Below are 23,231 nucleotides of genomic sequence, written 5' to 3'. Positions count from 1 at the left end.
TGCGAGAATCTGACAGCGGGATGATGATGTTTTGCCTCATTTTCAGATTCGAGTCAGGTGGGAAAACCCGAGCTATCTCGTATCTGCCTCTGATCCCCGTAATTCGGGTTTATTCGAATTTCAGGGAACTGAAACCGCTCATCTCTAATAATAAGTTAAAGATACTAAAGGTAAGAAGTTACACTGACAAATAGAACAATATAAGATTCCACAGGCAAGTCAATAAAAAAACTTTATAAGGGAAGAAATAAGTATACCAAAAAATAATATCATAAAAACACAGAAAAATATAAATAAATAATAATTAAGATTAAAAACTAGGGGGAAATAAATTGTACATAGAAAGAAAAGAACCACCAGGTTAGGTGTAATAAAAAATTACTTGCAACAATAGTTTGCTGAGTAAGCTTGATAGATGAACCTATCACCCCAAATATACATCTGCTGTTAGAGGCAACATTAATGTCAGAACTTTCAATTAGATGCAACTATGTTGCCAGTCAATAGTAATAAATGCTGAGATGAAGATTCTCCCGTAGGTTGACAATAAATGCCGATAACTGTATTCATAAGTTGCATTGGTGGCCACCAGTGATGTGGGGGTTTGGTTTACCTAGTTCACAGGTAGCATAATAATGACGGGGTATATTCAAAAACCCCAAGCGCCGCTAGTGTATTCCCTTAGATTGGATAGAACCTGCAGAAAGGAAGTCCTGATAATAGGTGTCAGTTACACCTAGCAGTGTCCATGCATAGTGCATAGGGACACAAATAACCAGTGCCGGTTATGCCATTGTGGAAAATATAAGGTACCTCAGTGTCCGGTAGACAGGGTTCCACAGCGTCCTGTTATCTGGAATAAAGCTTTTCAGAGTGCACTCATGGCCGCGTGTTGCTGTCTGTCAGAGATCTTATGTTTATCAGCGGGACATGGATCACTACAGCGTGTATCCGGAGATTCCAATCAGGTTGCGGTGCATAGAAGAATAGCCCACAAGGGTTCAGCTGTGCAGACTAGGTGACAAGGGTAAATATACTTGACATGTTTCTCAGCTCCTGCCATTTCCTCAAGCAGTGTATCTAATAATAATTATACTGATCCTTGACAGACGATGTAGTAAACTGAAACATTGGTAATACCTCCCCTCCCAAGTGGTGATAATACATTTGCATTGAACCAGAGCAGCCAATCTTTCAACAGCACAGTGTAAGAGACATTAGGGTAAATATAATAAGGTGAGAGTTATTTTGCGCATTTGCAGTCACCAAATCTCACTGCAAGTGCGTTGCGAGACTGTTTTGAAACTGGCAGCATGTAATAGCAAATTATAAGGAACCTACGTAACTGGCATGTGACACAACATGCGGGTCTGATACTGTTGGAAGGCACTGAAAACTTGCAAATCAAAATGCGAGTTTCATTACATGTGGGGTGTTGATTTTGAAACCAATATAGGCATTGGTCTGGAAAAGTAACCAGAATGTGACCTCATTGGCCCTATATAATTATCACCTCTGCATGTTTTTCTCTGATAGGTCTTGGAAAGGAGATGGGTGTAGGAGAGTGTAGGTGAGGAGCAGATTAGCATTTGGAGCATGGTGAATTATAATATTGATTTCTGAGTGTGTTGTCAATGTGCCCTAGTTTGTATTTGTGTCCTTTATCTATTTATTAATATCTGTCTGTTGTGTAGTCCTGTGTTATTTGTGAGTGTGAGCTGTGTAAGTTTAGTGTACTAGTAAGTGTTAGTACTATCCAGCAGTGGCTCCAACCCTCTTTCGGCTGGATTGGCTGACCAGGTCCTGAAGCCTGCACAATGTACCTGGAAGGTGCCAGGACCAGCACATGTGCACAAGTGGTGGCAGCGATGCACATGAACATAACACTGGCTTCTAGGGCCGGTATCAGCTGCATCTCTTAGAAGCCTTGTAGGGATGCCTGAAAGGCAGAGCTGCAGCTTCCAATGGACCAATCATACATCCCTGTCCAGCGAGAAAGCTTTATAGCAGGGGATATGTGATGCAGTGACATCAGTTACTTCCTGTAAGCACTGTGTGGTAAACTGTAATAATCACTTCCATTATGTATAGCTGGTTTTCTAAGCCAAATGGCAGAGGAGCTCCATGAGGCCCATAAATCAGGGGTGACCCAGCAGTGCAGATCTACTTCACTCCCTTTGAAGATGAGCTGAAGCATTTAATTCCCCCTGAGATCCTCCCAGGCACCTACACTGAGTACACAGACGTCCATACACTCATGTAACAGCTGGTGAGTTACACACAATATTTTCATACTAAGTGTAGAAACAATCACTATAAACTTACACTTACATTTTTATTACAATTTGATAACCTTATAATGTAACTATTGGGGTTAATGTCCACACAATACCCTAATGAGGGGATGTAGTTAATAGACCTACAATGAAGATAGTAGCAGCCAAATTCCTTCCGCCGGAAGTCCAAACCATGACCAGAAGACCAGTGCCGGAATCCCATAATGAGTGGAGATGCTGATACTGGATTCCATCATCTGGCATCCCAATGCCACTAGCTGTTAGCCGCAGGGGGAAGGTTAGGATTAGGCACCATGGGGGGTAAGGTTAGGCTGCAGGAGGGGGAGCTTAGGTTTAGGCTGCAGACTGTGGGGGAGGTTAGGGCTAGGGACTTGGGGGTATGGTTAGATTTAGGCACTAAGGAGTAAGGGTACGTTTAGGCACTAACTAGGAGGATTAGTGTTAGAGTGTGGGTTAGGGTGGGTTAGGATGCAGGACAGGATGGTAAGGGTTAGAGGGTGAAGAAGGGTGGGTTAGGATACTTACCCAATCCCTGTCAGGATTCTCAGCATCAGGATGCCGCTATCTGCATTTTGACAGCCGGCATCCCAACTGCAAGTGTTCCATACCTAACCCCCTAGTGAGTCAGAGGAGCCACACCAAAGGAACTGTCATTTGGAAATGTGGAAAATGTTTAACTAAAATATAGAGGTGTGATTAGTGTTCGTGGCCATATTCTGTGGTATTTGGCCTCAGATGCACATAAAACTCAGCCTCATGGAATCAGTCTATTCTTTTTCAAGTTTTTCTCTGCAAGTTCTGTGCAAGTTTGCCGCTCGCAACCTATTACATCCAGAGCGTTGTATGTGTAACATGGAAAAAATCTGGATGGTGTGTTTTCCTGATGCGAGAAGAGTTGATGCAAGTTTAGAGCAAGTTTATATGTTCTCATAGACTATTAGATTGGTTGAAGGCAAACTCACCTATATCTTGCAAAAAACTCACATTTTCTACACTCTCGAACCCTATTACATTTACCCCTATAAATTTAAGTGCCTTATTGGCTAGATTGCATTACTGCACACTGTATATTGCTTTAAAGTGCATTGTTAGTGAGTCCTCCTGCGTAAGTGATATGCTAAACTGTTACTTGTCTATAAGTGATCATGTCTTTCTATCTTATTTGGTAAATTTAAACTGCATCTCTGCCAAACTGCTGTTTAGGTGACCCTTTTACCTATGTCTATTTAAACATCCATATTCATGTAAACTGCAGATTTAATAAATGGTGACACCTATTGTATGAAGAATACTGGATGTTGTGGTTATTTAGCTCAATGTCATTTTATTGTGCATAAAAATAATAAACTTTCATAATATAAACTCACATGGTTTTCATTTACTTTAAAGTTGTTTCTCATTCTGTTATTGCTTAAAAATAAAAACATATTATGCAAAGCTTTAGCCATAGTAAAAATTGCTATATACACACGGTAGAGAATAGCATCTTCAGCAGAATAGACGAGACCTTGAAAATCCTTCCAAGTGCAATTTCTAAGGGTATTATTAGTTATCATTGGAATAATTATATCCTTTAACTGATTTTTAGATTTGCAGTGAAATTGAGTTATCCAGATATCCTCCAGCAATGGGTCAATAGAGTTGTTTGATTGATTGACACTATCTAGGAATGTTTCTACTCCAGGGATGTTATATACAGGAAGTGAAAACACAAAACAGCAATTAACGGTTATTCCCCATTTGTTGGGCAAAGCAACCTCTGTTACAGATGACCACGAAGCTGGAAAAATAAAAGTCTTATCAACAATAAATTCAGCTATTCTATAAATAAAAAATATAAAGTGCATGGTATATATGCCACAAATTATTATAATCTCAGCAGTGAAATGACGAATATTCTCAATTAATGAAGTTTCAACAATGTTATCAATATTATATATTTTTAACCTAAATTCAATACATATCCCATGAGTGGTTAACTCCCTGCTCAGCTGTTGGAGCTCCCGCTCTCCAGTGTCATCATCTGAGAAAATGATCCCAACCCAGTTCCAGCCAAAAAGTTGCAATAACTTTACAATTGCCAAAAATTGTATCTGGTCATTGTAACTTGTTCGAAAAAAACTTGGATAAATCCTTCTGTCACTTAACAGAGGGTCTCTTGTTCCATAACTGATCTAAAATGAAGATTAATTATAGTTAGTTGACATAATAATCAATTAATCAATTAAAACAAGCAGTTTTAATTTGCTAACATTTTTTAAAAATTGTATTATTGTTTATTAATACTGATGAGGACCTATTTACCATTATGTTACATGATTTGTAAAAAGTTGTAGAAACAAATGTCTCTAAAAAAATAATAAGAGAAATTTGTAATTTATAAACAATGATAATATGAAGAACAAGTTTGAAGTTATATGAAGAAATAAAAGTGCACATTTCTTTCTTTTCTCAATTTTGGAAGTTTCTCTTTGTGCATCTACTTCTGGCATAAGAGTTTTTTCTGTTATTGTCGATAATTTTAAAATAAGACAGTCACTACAAAATATTAATATTTTCTTGCTGTAGCTTTAGGACCACCCCTAAAAGATTTTCTTAAAATACTGCTGAATGGATTAGATTTTATAGTTGCAAATTGTCAAATTAAGTGGATATTAGAATTGTCTTGTGAGAAATTTTTGTTTAACTTGTGTTAGTATTAGGGATGTGCAGGCTCGGATAGGTTCGAACCTATCTGAGCCTGCACATCCCTAGTTAGTATAGTATTGTTTATCAGCCTATACATGTGCTTTCCCATATTCAGTGCATCTGTATGGAGTATAATGGCCCTGATTCTGAGGGCAATGTCTGTGTCTTTATGCTATTCCGTGGCCCATTTTATGACTATTGAGACACCCACTTGCATCTTCTTGCCGCATTGCAAATTTGAAAATACAGTATGCACATAATACACAACCATAGAGGTTCAGAAGTGGTAGTGTAATGATAAATGATTGCCAGGTTATACAGAACAATGTAAATAAAAATATATTCTAACTGAAGCCAAATAAATAAAACAATCTCAAGTGATGTAGATAGACAGTAATTCAAACCTTTCCAAGGGTCACAGATGGCAGAAGAAAATTGTTATCAGAATAGAATTGCTGAGAACACAACAAATTAAGCAATTAATTGAACCAGAGGTGTAAAGACAGTTATAACTGTAGCAGGAACTATCACTGGCATGGAGTCTAACCCCTCCCTGTCTATATAACCCCCAGCAAATCACAGACTGAATGGGGTCATTTGACCACTGCAGAGTTCAGCTGTTTCAACCATCAATTAGTGAAATCATTATCTGAACACAAACACAGTTGCAGTTGTGGCTGTTGCAGCATATTCTACCAAATAGATTAAACATTTGGGGTATTAGTGTATTTTATATCAATAGTGATTCATTTTACAATGCGGCTCTTCCATAGAACTGCTTTATATGTTTATAGTGTTGAGCATGACAAAAAGACACAGGAGTTTGTTTTGAAAATTAGTCATTTTGCTCTGACCTACTCAACACTGTATGGTTAAAAGAGAGTCAATCATATACTTGTTGCTTGTTTGGACTTTGCCTTGTCTTTTGTCTTCTTATGTCTGAATGGTGGGAACAAAACTGTGAGGTGGCTTAATAAACTTGATGGTAATAAATGAGAGCAGAGTCACTCAGTAATATGGACAGATTACAATTATTATAATAACTACTGTAATTGGTTACAATTTGTAGAGTGTATAAGTTCAGGTATAATGACACAATTTAATATTATATCTAGAAAACTTATGGAAAAAGTTACAAATACATTGAGATTCTGTTAGAGGTTCAGAGACAAGATAATCAGAGTAACTAACCTAAATTGCCTATAAAACTTAGCTGTGTATATTTGGGTTGGGTATGAAATCCCAGCGGCTGTATAGCTACCAGGTAAAATGCTGATGCCGGATCCCGAACATGCATAATCTTGATGGAGCAGGTGAGTCCCTTAACCCTACCCCTTTCCCCCCTAATTCTAACCCTCCCTTAGGGGAGCCTAAACCTAAAACCCCTGGGGTGGTGCCTAACCCTATGTCCAACCCAGGGGGTGCCTAAACCTAACACTCCCCCCCGCACTCTAAACCTAACCCTACCAGGGGGGTGCCTAACCCTAACCTTCCCCCCAGTGGTGCATAACCTCATCCTCCCCTTCCTCCAGCCTAACCCTTCACAGGGTGTGTATAACAGTAAGTCCCACCCCAGGGGTGCCTAAACCTAAAACTCCCTCCCCCATGGCTAACAACTAAGTGCCCCTGGGATTCCGTCATCGGGCTAAAGATAGGTGTCGGGATTTAGATGGCAGGATTCTGATGGATGGGTTCCCATCCATCAGTATATTGCCTGTTTCCTCTATTAAATAGCTAACATCCCATTCTTTACCTACATTGAGAGTTGATGGCAATGATTTTCTTGTAGTGATCCTGCTGCTGCTATTACACATTCTAGAATGCACCATGAAAAAGTCCACAGAATCTAAAGGAAAAACTGGTATTCTCATAAGAGAAGAGTTTAAGGTTGACAATGTGTTCTATGTGTGAGTCTGATACTTCTGATTCTCATACTGGAATAGAGCAGTTCCTCCCACATGCATTTTCTAAGTGAAGGCTAGTATAAATGATGATATATATTATATATATATATATATATATATATATGTGTATATATATATATATATATATATATATATATGGAACTTGAGGATGCTAATGCCTAACAGTATGATGAGATTTTGAGGATAATTGTAGTTCTAAAAAAATATGGATAATGTTGAATATGTTATTGTTGAAAAACCTAATGAGAATGATATTGTTTGCATTGCAGCAAGGCACACACTAGTGGGACCATCATTTTTATGCTTAAAATAGACAAAAAAACTAGCATGTGGAAATATTTTTATAATAACCCAGACAATATTTGTAATCCATTACTAATAACAATTTTTTTACTCTGTTTCATAATTTGAAACAACTTTATTCAGTGTTTCAAGAAATGCTGAAAAATCATGTGCTCTGTAGTAAAAGGTGTCCAGCATAATTTAATGGCAGCATGGATCGATACCACAAGCAATCTTCATGGACAACATCTTCATAATCAACCTCCTCATTATAATTAGAATGTAGGGCTGGGGCTGTTTCTGCTTCTGGGGTGAAATATCATTATTAAAGAATATTGTTTGACAAAGGTCATATATAATAATGTGCAAGAGGAAGTATTAAATTAGCCAGCACTCTTTTGCATAGTGCAGAGGTTCTCAAACTTGTTCCTCAGGACCCCACACAGGTCACGTTTTGCAGGTCACCCAGCAGAAACACAGGTGTACTTATTACTCACTGACACATTTTAAAACATCCACAGGTGGAGCTATGTATTTCACTTGTGTTTCTGTGAGAACTCCTACAAAACATGCACTGTTTGGGGTCCTGGGGACCAAGTTTGAGAACCTGTGGCATAGAGGATCACTAAAACTAACTACAGTATGACATCAATGATAGCCTTACAATGCATCCAATATATGACATCAATGCATCACAATTTAAAAACTTGGTTGAGGTCATGTGTGCATGCTATTAAATTCCATTTATTTTCATTGTCTCCAAAATACCAATTGTCTGCATTCAGCAACTTTGTTTAGAAAATTAAATATGAATCCATGCCACTAACTGAAGCAAAAGGGACATATATGCTTCAGAGACTGGACAATAAAATGCTATCAAGACCTATAGTAGATATACAGCCATGACATATTAAGAGGGGGACATTTTACCTTACTTCAGGACACATGAGAGTTATTGTGTTTATATGCAAGCTTCTTAACCAATTAACAATGTGATCTATAAAGCATAAAACAAATAAAACATACAACTAATCAAATAACTGCAAAATTAGCTAGAAAGTGCCTATGAAAGTAGACAATTTAGCTAATTATATTGGTATAATAGATCAATCTCTTCTTCTAGCCTATAGCCCATTATTATCTTGGTAAAATTTTTATATATGTTACTCTGCAGTCCAATAAGTAATTCAACCAAAATGTTTTCTTTTGTTGATGTCCAAACAACCAAACACTTTAAGGACAACAGTGTATGTGCCTTTGTTTAGTAAACTGAGCAGGACCTTTTTATTATTAGAGATGAGCGAATCCAGATCTCTGAGTACCGGGCCCACCCACACTTCATGAACCAAGCAGGGATCTGAGTCTGGCTTTGCATTTTCCACCAGACTTAGATCCAAAAATGAGGCAAAACATCATAAATCCCATGCCAGATTCTTGCGGGTTTTGGAATCTATAAAGGTCCCAGTCATCGGCGAGATTTTCACTATTGGTGTGGAGAGTGTACTGAACAAATGTGTGTGGTGTGTGTCCTTCAGGGGTGATCTGTCCATCAAGGGGTTGCTGTGTCCTCCAGGGGTGCTCTGTCCATCCATCAAGGGGCTGCTGTGTACTCCAGGGGTGCTCTGTCCATCCATCAAGGGACTTCTATGTACTCCAGGGGTGTTCTGTCTGTTCATCAAGGGGCTGCTATGTCCACCAGTGGTGATATGTTTGGCTAGAGGTTCTCTGTGCATCCATCAAGGGGCTACTGTGTCCTCCAGGAGAGCTCTGTCCATCTAGTGGTGCTCCGTCCATCCATCAAAGGGTTGCTGTGTCCTCCAGAGGTTCTCTGTCCATCCAAGGGTCCCCAGCATAAAAAAGCTTGTAAATAATATAATTTAAAAAAATAATATAGATTTTTTTTGTGCTATACCCCAGTGTACGGAATCAGTATGAAATACCGCCGGCCCTGTGGCCGACAGTTCGAATCACATCAACGTCTGGCCGACAAAAGCAGAGTTCCCGGCAGCAGAAGCGCTGGAAATCCCGATCATGGATAGGTAAGTATCTACTAACCTAACCCTAACCCTCCTTAGGGGTGTCTAACCCTAACCTCCCCCCCAAATGCCTAACCCTAATCCCCCCTCTAAGTGCCTAACCCTAACCCCCCTTCCCTGCTGCCTAAACCTATGTCCCCTGGGGGGGTGCCTATCCCTAAGTCCCCTCCGGGGGTGCCTAACCCTAACCCTCCCTCCCCCTAGCCTAACCATAACCCTCCTGGGGGCATGCCTAACCCTGTCCCCCTGGGTGCCCTAAACCTAACCCTCCCCCCCCGCGGCTGTCTGCTGGCAGTGCCCGGCATCCCTTCAATCGGGATGCCGGGCGCAGGTCACCCGGCATCGGGTAAATGACAGGCGTCTAGGGATAAAGCAATCAGGAAGCCGGCTGTCAGGATTAAGACAGTCGGTTTTCCGATTGCATCCCCAGTGTACTATATTATTTTATTTTTCTTACTGTGAAGCTGACGGTCACACCATTGTGTTATAATCATACACGTATTGTGACACTGTAGATGGAGCCTCAGTGTAATATCTATACAGCTATTGTAACACTGTAAGTTTTACCCCAATTTCATCCAAGTATTGTGACACTGTAAGTGGAACCACAGTGTAATATTCCTACATGTATTGTGACACTGTAAGAGATATCACAGTGTAATATTTATACATGTATTGTGGCACTGTAAGAGATATCACAGTGTAATATTTATACATGTATTGTGATACTGTAAGTGGTACCCCAATTTTATCCAAGTATTGTACTGTACTATAATGTCACAGTACTTGGATAAAATTGGGGGAAGTGGAAGTGGAAGTGCATTGTAAAATTCATACACGTATTATGAAACTTTAAGTGGTAGAGCAGCATAATAGTCATACACATATTGTGACACTGTAAGTGGTACCCCAATTTTATCCATGTACTGTGACACTGTAAGTGAAAGTGCTGTGTAATATTATTCCATGTATTGTGACACTGTAAGTGGCAGTGCATTGTAATATTCACACACATTCAATATTGTGACACTGTAGGTGGTACTCCAATTTCATCCAGGTATTGTGGAACTGCAGTGTAATATTCAAACACATATTGTGACTCTGTAAGTGGTAACCCAAATGTATCCAAATATTTTGACACTGTAAGTGGTAGCATAGTGTAATATTATTTATAAAAATATTGTATCACTGTAGGTCATTGAAACCGCATTGTAATATTTAAAATGGTTACAAATTGACATGTGTGCTGCACCCCACTTCATTCGTGTTTGTTGATATGGAGAATGACAGAGAAAAAAAAGAAAAAAATGTTTCCCCTAAAATACCCTGCAAAAAAACCCAGCAGAAAATCTTGAATACTACATGATAATAGAAACTCAGAGGTATTTGTTGCATACATTTACAAATTTATGATTAAGCACCGGGCAAGTGTCAAGACTCCTCTATACTGGCATCCCTAATACTACATTATAATAGCACCCTCTCTGGGTCATATAATTGCAGTAGTTGTGCTACATGATAATAGCACATACATAAATATATATAAGCTGAACCACAATTCCCCTAGGATGTACCCCAGTAACCTCCAAAGAGAAATACAGGAACAAGCTCACCCTCCCAATGCTGGTCCCATCCATGCCTCTCAAAACAGCAATACAAAATAGTGTTTGCCCATATTCATTTAATTGTGTTTCATAGGTGCTTGTAAGGAAAGGGGTTTACTCTGAACTACAGCAAAAAAAAACATAAAAAAAGATTTCCTCCCAGCACACTGCAAAAAACCAGCAGATAAAATTGCATACTACATGTTATTAGAATTGCTATTTGGATTTGCTTGTTGGTTTAGCTAAAGTTTTTAAAATGAGCACTCTGCAGCTGCTATTCCTATGCCTGCATGTTGCACACATTTTTGTGAAACATAATCCAAATGAGATATGTCAATTATTTTTCCTAAATCACATAATTAATGGGCTTTGTCAGTACAGTTTGTTGATATCTTTAGAAAAAAAATATTAACTTGATGCTGTTAATGTATGCCACTTTCCGAATGACAGAAATGTTCCTTGCATTACTATAAAATGAATTCAGCAGCCTGTCACTGCTATGCCACTGTCTGGATGCCAGGTAAGTTACATGTTTAAAAATAAATAGATCAGAATTCTGCTGCTTATATGACACTAATAGTGAGGACAAGCCAGTCTGGGAAACACCATGAAATAAAAAGTATGAGAAAGTATGAAAAAAAAGACATATGTCCATACAAGAAGAGAATGAGCTGAGGAAACAATACAAAGCCATGTTATATAATACACATATACGGTAGATTGTTGGATGCAGCAGAGTATTGCAGACCACAAAGTGTTACATTAAACTGATACAGTAACATGTAATTTAGGACTCTGTATTTTGGGGGGGCTGGTGCTACACATGGCATGACTAAATTCCTGAGCTGGTGGTACATAGTGGAGGAAGATATCATCTGTGTTTCTATAACATATGCTGCTTTGAAAAGGGAATATAAATGTGTGACAATAACCACTGATGAATTGTTTCTATGTAGAATATGTGGACTTGTTGGTGGTATCTTGAGAAGTTAAGACAACTATAGAGAAAGACCATTGAAACTGAATTATGTATAAAAAGGAGTGAGTACAGGGATTGCTACATGGAGATGGAAAAACCCATCTTCAATCTCTGATGTCTAACAATTATGATCTAGGATATGATTCATCAAAGATTTACCAACCATCCCAACTTGAAAGCAAGTCCATCTTAGTACTGTGTTTGTGTAATAGAATTGTTACAGGTTTTGTTTGTTAAAAAGAATGTGCATCAAGATAGAGTAGTACAGTATATGGCCTCAGACACTACTGCATCCTGGAGAGATGTACTGTTCAGCCAGAAATTAGAAGCTTTTGATATGTTAATTAATGGAAGTGTCTTATGGAAAGTAGATTTTGTTTCAAAATGTAATAAATGTTCCAATGGCAGAGTTACAATATAATTAAACAGACCAGACAATCTCTAGTACCAAGTAAAAAGCTCATAATTTTTCAAATGGCTTCATGGTAATCTCCCCAGGTTTTATGTAATTGTGCTAAATTTGTAATCCCAATAGACAGGAGGTTAAATGCAATTCCAAGAAGAAATAAACATTCATTGTGTAGGTCTTTGGTAAAATCTAGAGGTTAGCATCATGTATGTAGAATAGAAAGAGCACAGGCAATAATCAAGTGAGGGAAAAATTCAAGTTTGGAAACAAATATCAACAGTATAAAGCACTGAAGGCTGAGACACAAGAGTAAGGCTGGAGAGTAGGCTGTAGAGGGAAAAACTTGCATGCAAGTCCAGGCAGCTCTTACTATATAGATCTGAAATCCATACACAGTTCCAGCAGCAATATAGCCAGGCAGGATCTGGGAATAGCAGCCGGCTCATTAGGAGCATATTGCAAGTGCTGAACAGAAACTCAGGTACAGTAACTATAAATTTGTAGTAGAACTTTGCATGAGGCTACAGAATGCTTCTTGTTTGCATTCCTTGACATGCTTCCAAATGTAAACCCTAAGCCAAGTGAAGACCATCTGTTCTTCTGGATGAGAGGTGGTTTTTATTATTATAGTTGCAAGTGACATGAAGGTTTTATTAAATCATTATAAAATTATAATCATATAACAATGGTAACATAATGGCTCCTCTAGTACAAATGTGTCCTCATGTACCTAGCCTCTATAGACCATGTGGTGTGAGACACCTGGCATGAGTGAGCCATGCCAAGTGGTATAGCTTAGCAACTTTTTCTCTACATTTGCATCTAATTTGCATAACTGAAACACAATGTTATTCAGTAGCAGTTAGACCGAGCTGTGACTTTAACCACACCAGAGTTTGTTTTACATATGTACAACGTCGCAGATCAGAACTTGGATGAAAAAAGCCATGTCTGCATCATAGCACTTTGTCTACAGATTCGGAACCAGTTACACACACATACACAGTGTCATATATCAAATTTATCAGTGCAGTCTCGTTAAGCTATTTTGTGTTAAGACACACATTCACGTAAAAAAGAAACTCGGCACAAGCCAAGCAGCATGGGACCTGGCATGCTGAGAAGGGTTGTTTGGTTCAGAAATATTGTATGAGGACATACTGTATCTATTAACATATAATTTAGCTTCTAGACATAGCATTTCATCTGCTAACAGTTCATTCATAACTAGGGATGTGTGCTGACCCCCATGTTTTGGTTTTGGATCTGTATCTCCTTCAAGGTTTTGGATCCTGATTTAGTTTGACAATACCACCCTTGCATGTTTTGGGTCTCTATTTTGTTCAAGAAATGATAAAAACAGCTAAAACCACATTATTATTATCCTTAATAACAATCAGTTTCAGGCATTTTCAGGCATTTTTAACCACCTCACAGCTCATAATATAGATTTCACTACTTTTCATCAATATAGGCCAGAGGCTGCAGCGAGCTGGCTGGAAAAAGCAAGCAGCAGAGCAGTGGCACAAATGCAGGGCAGTTTAAAATAATATAGGACATCTATGAAACATTACCACACAGCAGAGGCAGACAGGAAGGCAGTTTAATAAACTATAAAAATATCAGTCGGCAATGCCCCAAATTGTGTGAAATGTAAAGAAAAGAGGTGCAAGATAGAATTGTGCTTAGGCCTTCCCACACACTCTTATGTGGGATATTAAAAAGGACATGCACAGTTTAACAAACCAAGCACTTTAGTGACAATGACTGACACTTTTGAGGCTGAACTCCTTGGTTTGTTTGGGCTCCCACAAAACATTTTTTGGAAGGACTACCTCCAATTATTAAGGATGAGGTTGATGATGATTTTGTTGGTGGTGGAGATTTTATATGCTGGTGCAAACTGCTGGTGGCTGATACTGTACTGCTTGTTATTAATTTACAAATTATTATAATTATGTTAAATAATTGCATGAAATCACCTGAATGAAGGAGGAGGTGCCTAGATGGTTAATATCCCTACCTCTACTAACTTTGGCTTTACAAATGGTACAGATGCCTTCACAACTATTGTCTGGATTTGGGTTAAAATAATTCCACACCAAAGACGTGTTTTTTATAGACTTATGCCCAGGCATGACAATGCCTTTCTTTTTATCATGAGCAAGAACTGCTGCCACTGGTGGCTGATTTACACAAACAACATCCTCATCATCAACATCCTCATTAGCATCAGATAGGACACAAATTTTCCGCTCATCCTCCTTTTGCACTTCCTCCACACTATCATCCTTATCTAATACTAGCATAGCCATCATGTTGTCAGTATTCAGCTGTGCAAATGGGTGACAGCTGTTGTACTTGCTTCCTCTATCAAAGGATTGTTTAATAGTCAATGGTATTTTTAAATTACTACTAGTAATAGTCTTCCTTATCACTTTCTGGGATGAAGATCCACCCCCAGCAGCAGCAGGCCTAGTACTCAAGGATTTTTCTGAGGAATACTGGATAAGGGAGGAGTCACCTGGACATATCCTTTATGTAAAACTACCTTCGATCATTAGTAAGGATATTGATGATAAAGGTGTTGGCGGTGGAGATGGCAGGTGCTGGTATCTAGCTAAGAAAATGGAGCTTACTTAAGCTGTACTATTTCTTGTTATTTTTTTAGTACCAGTTTCAACATTTTTCCAAAAATGTTCCATGAACTCACTGCAAATGACATAACAGGGAGGAGGTTCCTAAATGGTTAAGGTCCCTACCTCTACTTACTCTGGCTTTACAATGAGTATAGATGGCTTGACAATTGTTGTCCAGATTTGGGTAGAATTAATTCCACACTTAAGAAGTGGATTTTTTTTGTCTTATGCCCAAGCATGACAATAGTCTTTTATTTATCATGGGCAACAACTGTTTCTTCCACTGGTACCTTATTTACACAAACAACATCCTCATCATCAACATCATCAACATCTTCATCATCAACATCCTTATTAGCATCAGCTATACAAATATCATCCTTATCCTGGTGCACTTCCACTGTATCATCCTCAATTTCTATGTAGAATATTCACTTGTACTTACATCATCATAAGAGGCAGAACCACCAGTCATAGATAGAGGTCAAGGCCTTGGCCTGTCCTTGCCACATTGTGTGGTAAAAGGCATACTGTGGCTTTACAATGGGTACAGATGGCTTGACAATTGTTGTCTACATTTTTGTAGAAATAATTCCTCACATAAGAAGTGGATTTTTTTATTTTATACCCCGGCATGACAATGAGCTTTTCCTTATCATAGGCAACAACTGTTTCCACTGGGGCCTGAATTTCACAAACAACAATCTCATCAACAACAAACTCACCATCAGCATCCTCATCATCAAAATCCTTATTAGCTTCAGCTACAATAATATCCTCCTCATCCTGGTGCACTTCCACAGAAGCATCCTTGATTTCTATGTCAGCATGTTCACTTGTACTTACATCATCATAGGAGGCAGAACTACCAGTCATAAATAGAGGCCAAGGCCTTTCCTTGCCACTTTGTGTGGTGAGAAACATATAGCCAATTTTATGTCTATCTGCTGCTAACTTTTCCTTTGATTATTTTTACTTTACCATTGTAAAAGATTGCTTCTTTGATATTAGATGCAATGAAATAAGCACTGTATGTCCTTGGGCATTAGTAGATAATGTAGACTGACTAGAGTTGTCATGACTGGTGGCATTGGCAGCAGCTCCAGCACTAGTATATAATTTCTGCTCCCCTATCAACTGATCCTTCTCCATATCAACAAACACAAATGAAGTAGGGTACAGCACACAGTTCAATTTATACCAATTTTAAATATTACACTGCAGTATCAATAACCTACAGTCTCACAATATTTTTATGAAACAAACACTACACTACCACTTACAATGTCATTATATTTTTTATGAATAATATACCACACTACCACTTACAGTGTCACAATAAGTTTTATGAGTAATACAATGCACTGCGACTTACACTGTAACAATATTTTTATGATTAATACACTGCACTACCACTTACAGTGTCACAATATTTTTTTATGAATACACTGCACTTCTAATTAGTGTCACAATATTTTTTATGAATAAGAAAATAATTATACACTGTGCTACCACTTACAGTGTCAAATTATATTTATAAATAAAACACTGTGCTACCACCTATAGTGTCACAATATTTTTCATGAATAAGAATAACACACTGTGCTACAACTTATTGTGTCACAATACGTGGATGATAAACTGTGGTCTGGCTGGCAGTGTCATTGAACAATTGTAGCGTAGTGAGCACAAACAAAAAATACCTGAAAAAATATATATTTTATATTTTTTGTGGAATGATAATTTTATTTAATGTTATTTTTTCACACTTGGGAAGAGCACTCCTGGATTGACAGAGCACCCCTGGATGACACAGCTCCTCTTTATGTACTACAGCCCCATCTCCTTTATGGACAACACAGCAGTGCCCCTTAATGTACTCCAGCCCCAGCTACTTGATGGTACTACAGCCCCAGCCCCTTGATGGACAGAAAAACACAGCAGCACCCCTTTATGTACTGCAGCCCCCTTTATGTACTGCAGCCCAAACCCCTTTGTGGACAAGCCACCAGCAACCCTTTATGTACTGCAACCCCAGCCCATTGGTGCTACTGCAGCCCCAACCCCTTGATTGACAGGAAAACAGTGACACAGCTGCACTTTTTTATGTGCTGCAGTCCTATCACCTTGATGGACAGGACAACACAGCACACCTTTTTATTTACTGCAGACTCCTTTTATGTTCTGCAGCTACAGCTCTTTATGGACAACACAGCAGCCATCATTTATGTATTGCAGCCCTATCCACTTTATGGACAACACAGCAGTACCCCTTTATGGACTGCGGCCCCAGCCCCTTGATGGTACTGCAGCCCCAGCCCCTTGATGGACAGGAAAACACAGCAGCACCCCTTTACATACTGCTGCCCCCCTTTATGTACTGAAGTCCTAGCCCCTTTATGGAAAACCCCGCAGCAGCCCTTTATGTACCTCAGCCCCAGACCATTGATGGTACTGCAGCCCCAACCCCTTGATTGACAGGACAAGAGTGACACAGTCACACCACTTTATGCACTGCAGACCAAGCCTGACAACAATGCACCCTTGAAAAATTGAGAACAAGTGCACAAAAAGAGCAATAGAGAGCACAACTGTTCTGTACACTCTCCACAGCGAAAGTGAAAATGGCACCAATCACTAGGACCTTTATACAGTAGATTCCAAAACCCACGAGAAAGCGACAGTGGGAGGTTGATGTTTTGCCTCGTTTTAGGATCCAAGACAGGAAGGAAACCCTATTTGGATCCGCCTTGGAATTCCAATGTTCAGGTGGGTCCGGTTCTTGAAGACCCGGACCCACTCATCTCTACACATAACACTCCTGTGCTTTATAATTTAGGGTCAAGTAACATATTTTGTTTATTATGTTACTCTTGAGAATTGAAAAACAGAATATCTCACTGTGACTGGATGGCTTCAGCCTGCCTCCCGATTACAGGTTTGGGTTTCAATCCCCAATGGGACTTGGGATATCAGGGATTCCTGCTTACTGTCAGTGATCGTCTATAACTGACTCCGCCCACTGTGCCATGAGCGTAATGATGCTGCAATCACCAAACTCTTTCCTTTTGCATTTGGAACCGCTTACTGCTGCGTATGCATCAACTAACTGTGGCCACACCCCTGATTGGTGTCGGCTGATTCCTCCTGATCCCTTGCAATGGACCAGGCTCTGCACGGTAGCTGGCAGAGGACTTGAATTTGGAGATGAGGAGCACCACCCAGAAAAACCTGGAGAGCTGAATAACATTTGGTAAAATTCTATTGGTCACAGAATTGAGATGCAATTGTAGTCGGCAAAGTTGTTTATTGCTTAAAGTCTTGAAATAGACTCATCCTTCAGATTGAAGGGGTACATCAGCATACTAAAATCTTATTAGCAGTACTTCTCCACAAAGGATATACAGGGTTGTACAGTTTTACCAGACATGAATAGTTATTTTATGCAACTCCAATACACATTTCCACAGGGGTTAAGTCCACCCTGTGGTTTCCAACCAATGACCTTAAGTGCAGGACCTGTGCATTTGCTGGCCACATGCACATTTAACATTGTACCCTATTGACAGTGGGGAGTGGTCACTGACCTGTGCCCAAGCCCACTTGGTGTTTCAGTCACCACCCAGGAGTTGGCTTGTCTAGGGCCGGGGGAGGTTTCCCTCTAAAACCATCTTCAAGGAATCTGCTAAGGGACCAAGCCTGCCAACTCTGCCTGAATCTGAGCTCCAGAGATGGGCAAGCAGACTCCCCAGGCAGGCTTTCCTGACCATGGAAGGGAAGCTCTTTTGGAGCACACTGCCACAGTTAGCTGGCTGCATTAGCCAACTTCCTATGCACCTCATCATTCCACTTTTAGGCATGAGGATGCATAGGATAACATTGTATTCCTCTGGAAGGAGCTGGGGAATCTAGCAGCCCACCAAGGAATCTGGATCCCCTGGCTGTCCAGAGAAACCATAGGTAAGTGAATTTTCTTTACGAAATATACATTTAAAATCATAAATTTTAAATACATTCACATTTCATGCCTGTGCACAGTATTAGGCTTTGCAGCCTGCAGCACTGTATCCCAGGACCTGCTGTCCTGGCTCAGTGCTGCACATACCATTTTAAATATGTTTTTATTTATTTTAGTTGTGTGCTGGTGTGCTTTTATGTGCCCAGCTCTCAGCGCTGGGCTCCACTAGCCCTGCAGTGTGTGGCTGTTGGGGCTCTCTCCTGGTGCCTGCTCACAGTGCTGGTGGTCTGGGGAGCTGGCTTTCCCTGTCCACCAGTGTCATTGCACCATTGGCGCTGCACAGAGAGCTGGCTAGCCCAGACCCCCTATGTATCAGCTACCCTTGTCTGCCCAGCAGCCAAGGGTTAACTGCTGACCATGCTGCACTAAGGAGCCTGGAGCTAGGCTCCCAGCTTCCTGCATCAGTGCATCAGGGATAACTAAGTTCCATGCAGTGAGCCAGCTAGCCCAGTCCCCGATGCATGCAGCACTTAGCCCTGTAGTCTGGGACACTTTCCCCAGCTGCAGCAGCTTCCTGCAACCCTGGAGCATTTCTCCCAGCTCCCGGCAGTAAGCATACAGCACTGCAGCTTTGCTGTGTAGCTGGGGCTATGATAGCTAAGCTCCCATCCCCAGCATGGAGCCTGCAACCCGGCAACCTCAGCCAGGTCCTTCCTCCCCGGTGCCCCAGAAGTTACATGGTCCAGTTGCATCCCCTTACCCCAAGCACACAAGGGGTTAACAGCATTGCCATGGCTGCTGGAGTGGGTCCGGCCCACGGCACAACAAATACAATAGAAATAGATGTATTTTTAAACAATCGGCAACTAGCACCTATACATTTTAAATAAGGCACTTAGCACCCTCTAAAAATGGTTCTGCATCAAGAGGGATAACCCCTTCAGTGCTGCAGTGGCCATTTTCTACATGTGTGGTCGTACTCTAGCCACACTTCTCCCCCCCTCAGGTGGGCCACCAGAGGGCCATGTCCCAATGATTTGGCTCCTGGTCCCGCAGTCTCTTGTGGGATTAAGGGAAGCTACCTGGGTGGGTTTTGGCTCTTGCCTAGACAGTTCATCCATTTTACAGTGGGTCTTTCTTTGATGATACACAATTGGCCTGATTCAGACCCACTCGCAAGTGCTATGAGCTCGCAAGTGGGTCGATGGTGGAGCTTGCTCCGGGGCTCACTACAAACAGGGCATTTGTCAATGTTGATCAACAGCTCACCCTGCTTTGTGGGAGGTGGGGTGGCTGGACAAATGGAGGCGTTCCTGAAGGAACACCTGCTGTTTGTGGGCGGCCCTACTGACATCACTTGTGATGTCAGTACTGAGCTTCCTGCTCTATTAGAGTGAGTGAGTGTGATAGTGAGTGTGATAGTGAGTGTGAGTGTGTATGTATGTTATAATAAAATTTTACTGTCATGGTGTATGTTGGGTTTATTACGTATTGCTTTGGTTGTGGAACTACAAGTGACAGTGGGCCTGTAATGTCCCGCATGCTGTTATTTGTGGTTCTTCAAATACCAGCATGCGGGGTTGGCTTGCTGGTATGTGTTGTTCCACAACTGAAGAGAATATTCAACCCTTTCTTTTACACTACACATACACTATCAAACCGGCACCCACTGCCCTATGGTGCCAGGGATAGCCCCAGGCTATCAGCCTAGGCCAGGGGTGTCCTGGAGAGGGGTAACACTTTATTGGAGGGGTACTCAACTCCCCAGTGATCCCTGGCATGGGCTGACTAGCGGTCATGGCTGATGCTGTGGCTGGGGGGCCCAGAGAAAGAGCTCCCCTGGCTGTGGCATCAGTCCTCTGCTAGAACAGGTCCAGGGCTGGTTTTAAATATATGGGGAACCTCATGCCATTTTTACTCCATATATTTAAAACCAGCTCTGTCCCTACTGCCTGTTGCTGGTTCGTAAATTTACAGTGGAACCCTACACATTTTTTTTCCCTGTAAATTTAAGAATCAGGACAGGCTGGCAAGCCTGGGGCTGGTTAGTCTTTTGGGGGGAACCTCACGTATTTTTAAAAAAAAACACCATTTAACCCTTTTTAACAAGTCTTAACACGCAAGCAGCAAACACATAATATCTCACTGATATATGCAGGCTGCTAGCTCGGGAGAGATTTGCAGAGAGAAAACACTGCAATCTTGGGTGAGTAATCTCCTAAAAAATGAGATACATGGGAGAGATATTTCGTTCTGCTTCACCATTGGCCAACTCGTTTAACCTCAAATCGCCTGTTGGTAAATTTGTTAAAAACCAAAGGATTAAATCACCCAAATTTTGGCGAGTTCCAGCGAGATTAATCTCCTTGAAAATAGGGACCATCTTGGTATATTTACCCCTTAGTTTTATCCCCATTCCTTAAGTAGCCATGTACCTAGTTGCATATATAGAGTAATGACACACTACTGCTAGCTCCATGGGGGCCAGCTGCCTCATAGATAATCTCACTGCTATGTAGCCATTTTGTCACATCTGTCCCTAGATACACATCTATGTATTTAGTGATATAGAACATGTATCATTATTCCTATCTTTTACAATAGCCATGGCCATAGTTGCATGGATAGAAAATCAGCATGTATCTTACATGCATACGGCTGCTAGCTCTTTGGCAGTCAGCTGCTTCATAGATGGTCACCACTTGGTGGCCATTTTGATCCATCCATCCCTAGAAGCACGCCCATGTAACTAGTCACATAAAACATGAAACTAATGACTATCAGCATTATTCCTTCTTTTACAATAGCCATGTCCCTAGACACATAGATAGAGCAGTTGCCCATGTCTTACATGCATGTCACTGCTAGCTCCATGAGGGTTGGTTGGATTGTGGCTAATCTCAGCCCTCAGTGGCCATTTTTCCCATTTTATATGTGCTCACATACAAGCCTTGAGTACTGTGTCCAATACTAGCTTCCACATCTTTTTACAATGGACATATCCCTAGACACACACTCATATAATTAGTCACGTAGAGTAAGACCATCTACTGTATTGTCACATAGAGTAGCAACACATTCCTGCAAGTACATTAGTAACAAAGTGCAGTGGAATACTGTATGAGTACTTGTTTACACTCCTGTAGTTTGAAAAATGTTATTGTCCCATATTGTGCTTAATATTCACAGTATACCTTCACTTGTGTATTTTAGAGTGCACTGAAAAGTGTTAAGATGGTAATGACTAGAAATTTGTACACTGAAGCCCATTTTCATCCACTCCCACTTGACAATAGGATGGCTGCATTAGTGAAACAAATTTCTAAGACACCATCTTCTAAGATGGAAGCAGTAAAGAAACATTTACTTGTAATCAAGCCAAGAAAAATGCAAAGGCTTAGAAGCTCTCTTTGATTTAGTTGATTAGCACCTTAAGGAGTGAAACTCTGCAAATGTTTTCCCTTGGTGAGAACCCAATTGTCCATGAGGAAACATGGATGTGACAAATACCAGGAATGAGGACTTTACATCTTGGAGCTTCTGGACACTACACCCATGAATGAAACAGCACCTTCACTGACCCGTATTAAACTTGAATATGAAGTGTGGAATAAGTGTACATGCAACTGTGATTGGTTGTAGAGAGGGTATGCAATCGGGAAGCCGACTGCCTTAATACCGGCAGCCGGCTTCCCGACTGTCATATCCCAGCGAGGGTGAAATGCCGGGCATCTAGATGTAGACGCCCAGCATTTCCCCGATGCTGGGAGACTGGCGCCCGGCATCCCAATCAAAGTGATAAGACAATACTTACCTATCCACGAACGGGATTTCCAGCACTGTCGGGCTTCCGCTGCCGGAAACTCTGCTGATGTCGGCCTGCCGCTGCCGGGAATACCGATTCCATAACGAGACCTTCCTGAAAAAGTGAGTTATCTGCAGGTACAAATGGATTGCTTAAAAGTAGTCTTGAGGGACATGCTTGCAGGAGCCATGAATGGAACCATCTGTCACACTAAGGAAAAATGTCATTATGCTGGTGGCCAGTCTGATAAAATAACACATGACTAAGCAGTACAAAAGCAGTCCAGGAGGATCACAACTTGGACAATTCACCAGTTCATCATACCACTTGCCCTACTTGGACACAACACCCGTTGTATCACACCATTTGCCCAACTTGTACACTACACCAGTTGCATCATCCCAGTTGTCAGCTGAAGCTATAAACACATGCTACACCAATGTAAGTATATTTTTAACTGGAAGACATTCCATTTTTAACACTCCATCACAACTTGCCATATCTGGAAAACCAGTGACTGATATAAACTTAAGTATCAACACTGAGGTGGACAACTCTCTGGAAAATGCATCCAGTGGGAAGATGCATAGATATGCACAATCCATCTTC

At 40.6% G+C, this 23,231-nt stretch overlaps 2 protein-coding genes across 2 annotated transcripts in view; both read right to left on the bottom strand.

Moving 5' to 3' along the window:
• The window catches only part of LOC148479281 (vomeronasal type-2 receptor 26-like), an 86,076-nt gene that overhangs the window by 44,254 nt on the left and 18,591 nt on the right, over window positions 1–23,231 (bottom strand). The gene's annotated exons all lie outside the window — the stretch shown is intronic.
• Window positions 3,538–21,540, bottom strand: LOC148479282 (extracellular calcium-sensing receptor-like). Its single transcript, XM_088454709.1, is given in 3 exon segments — window positions 3,538–3,642; window positions 3,644–4,471; window positions 21,466–21,540. Coding segments are annotated over 3 exon segments (1,008 nt in total).

This window comes from Taudactylus pleione, unplaced genomic scaffold (genome assembly GCF_031769625.1).
Source record: "Taudactylus pleione unplaced genomic scaffold, aTauple2 ptg000627l, whole genome shotgun sequence".
NCBI lineage: Eukaryota > Metazoa > Chordata > Amphibia > Anura > Myobatrachidae > Taudactylus > Taudactylus pleione.
This window is presented reverse-complemented; position numbering and strand designations above follow the sequence as displayed.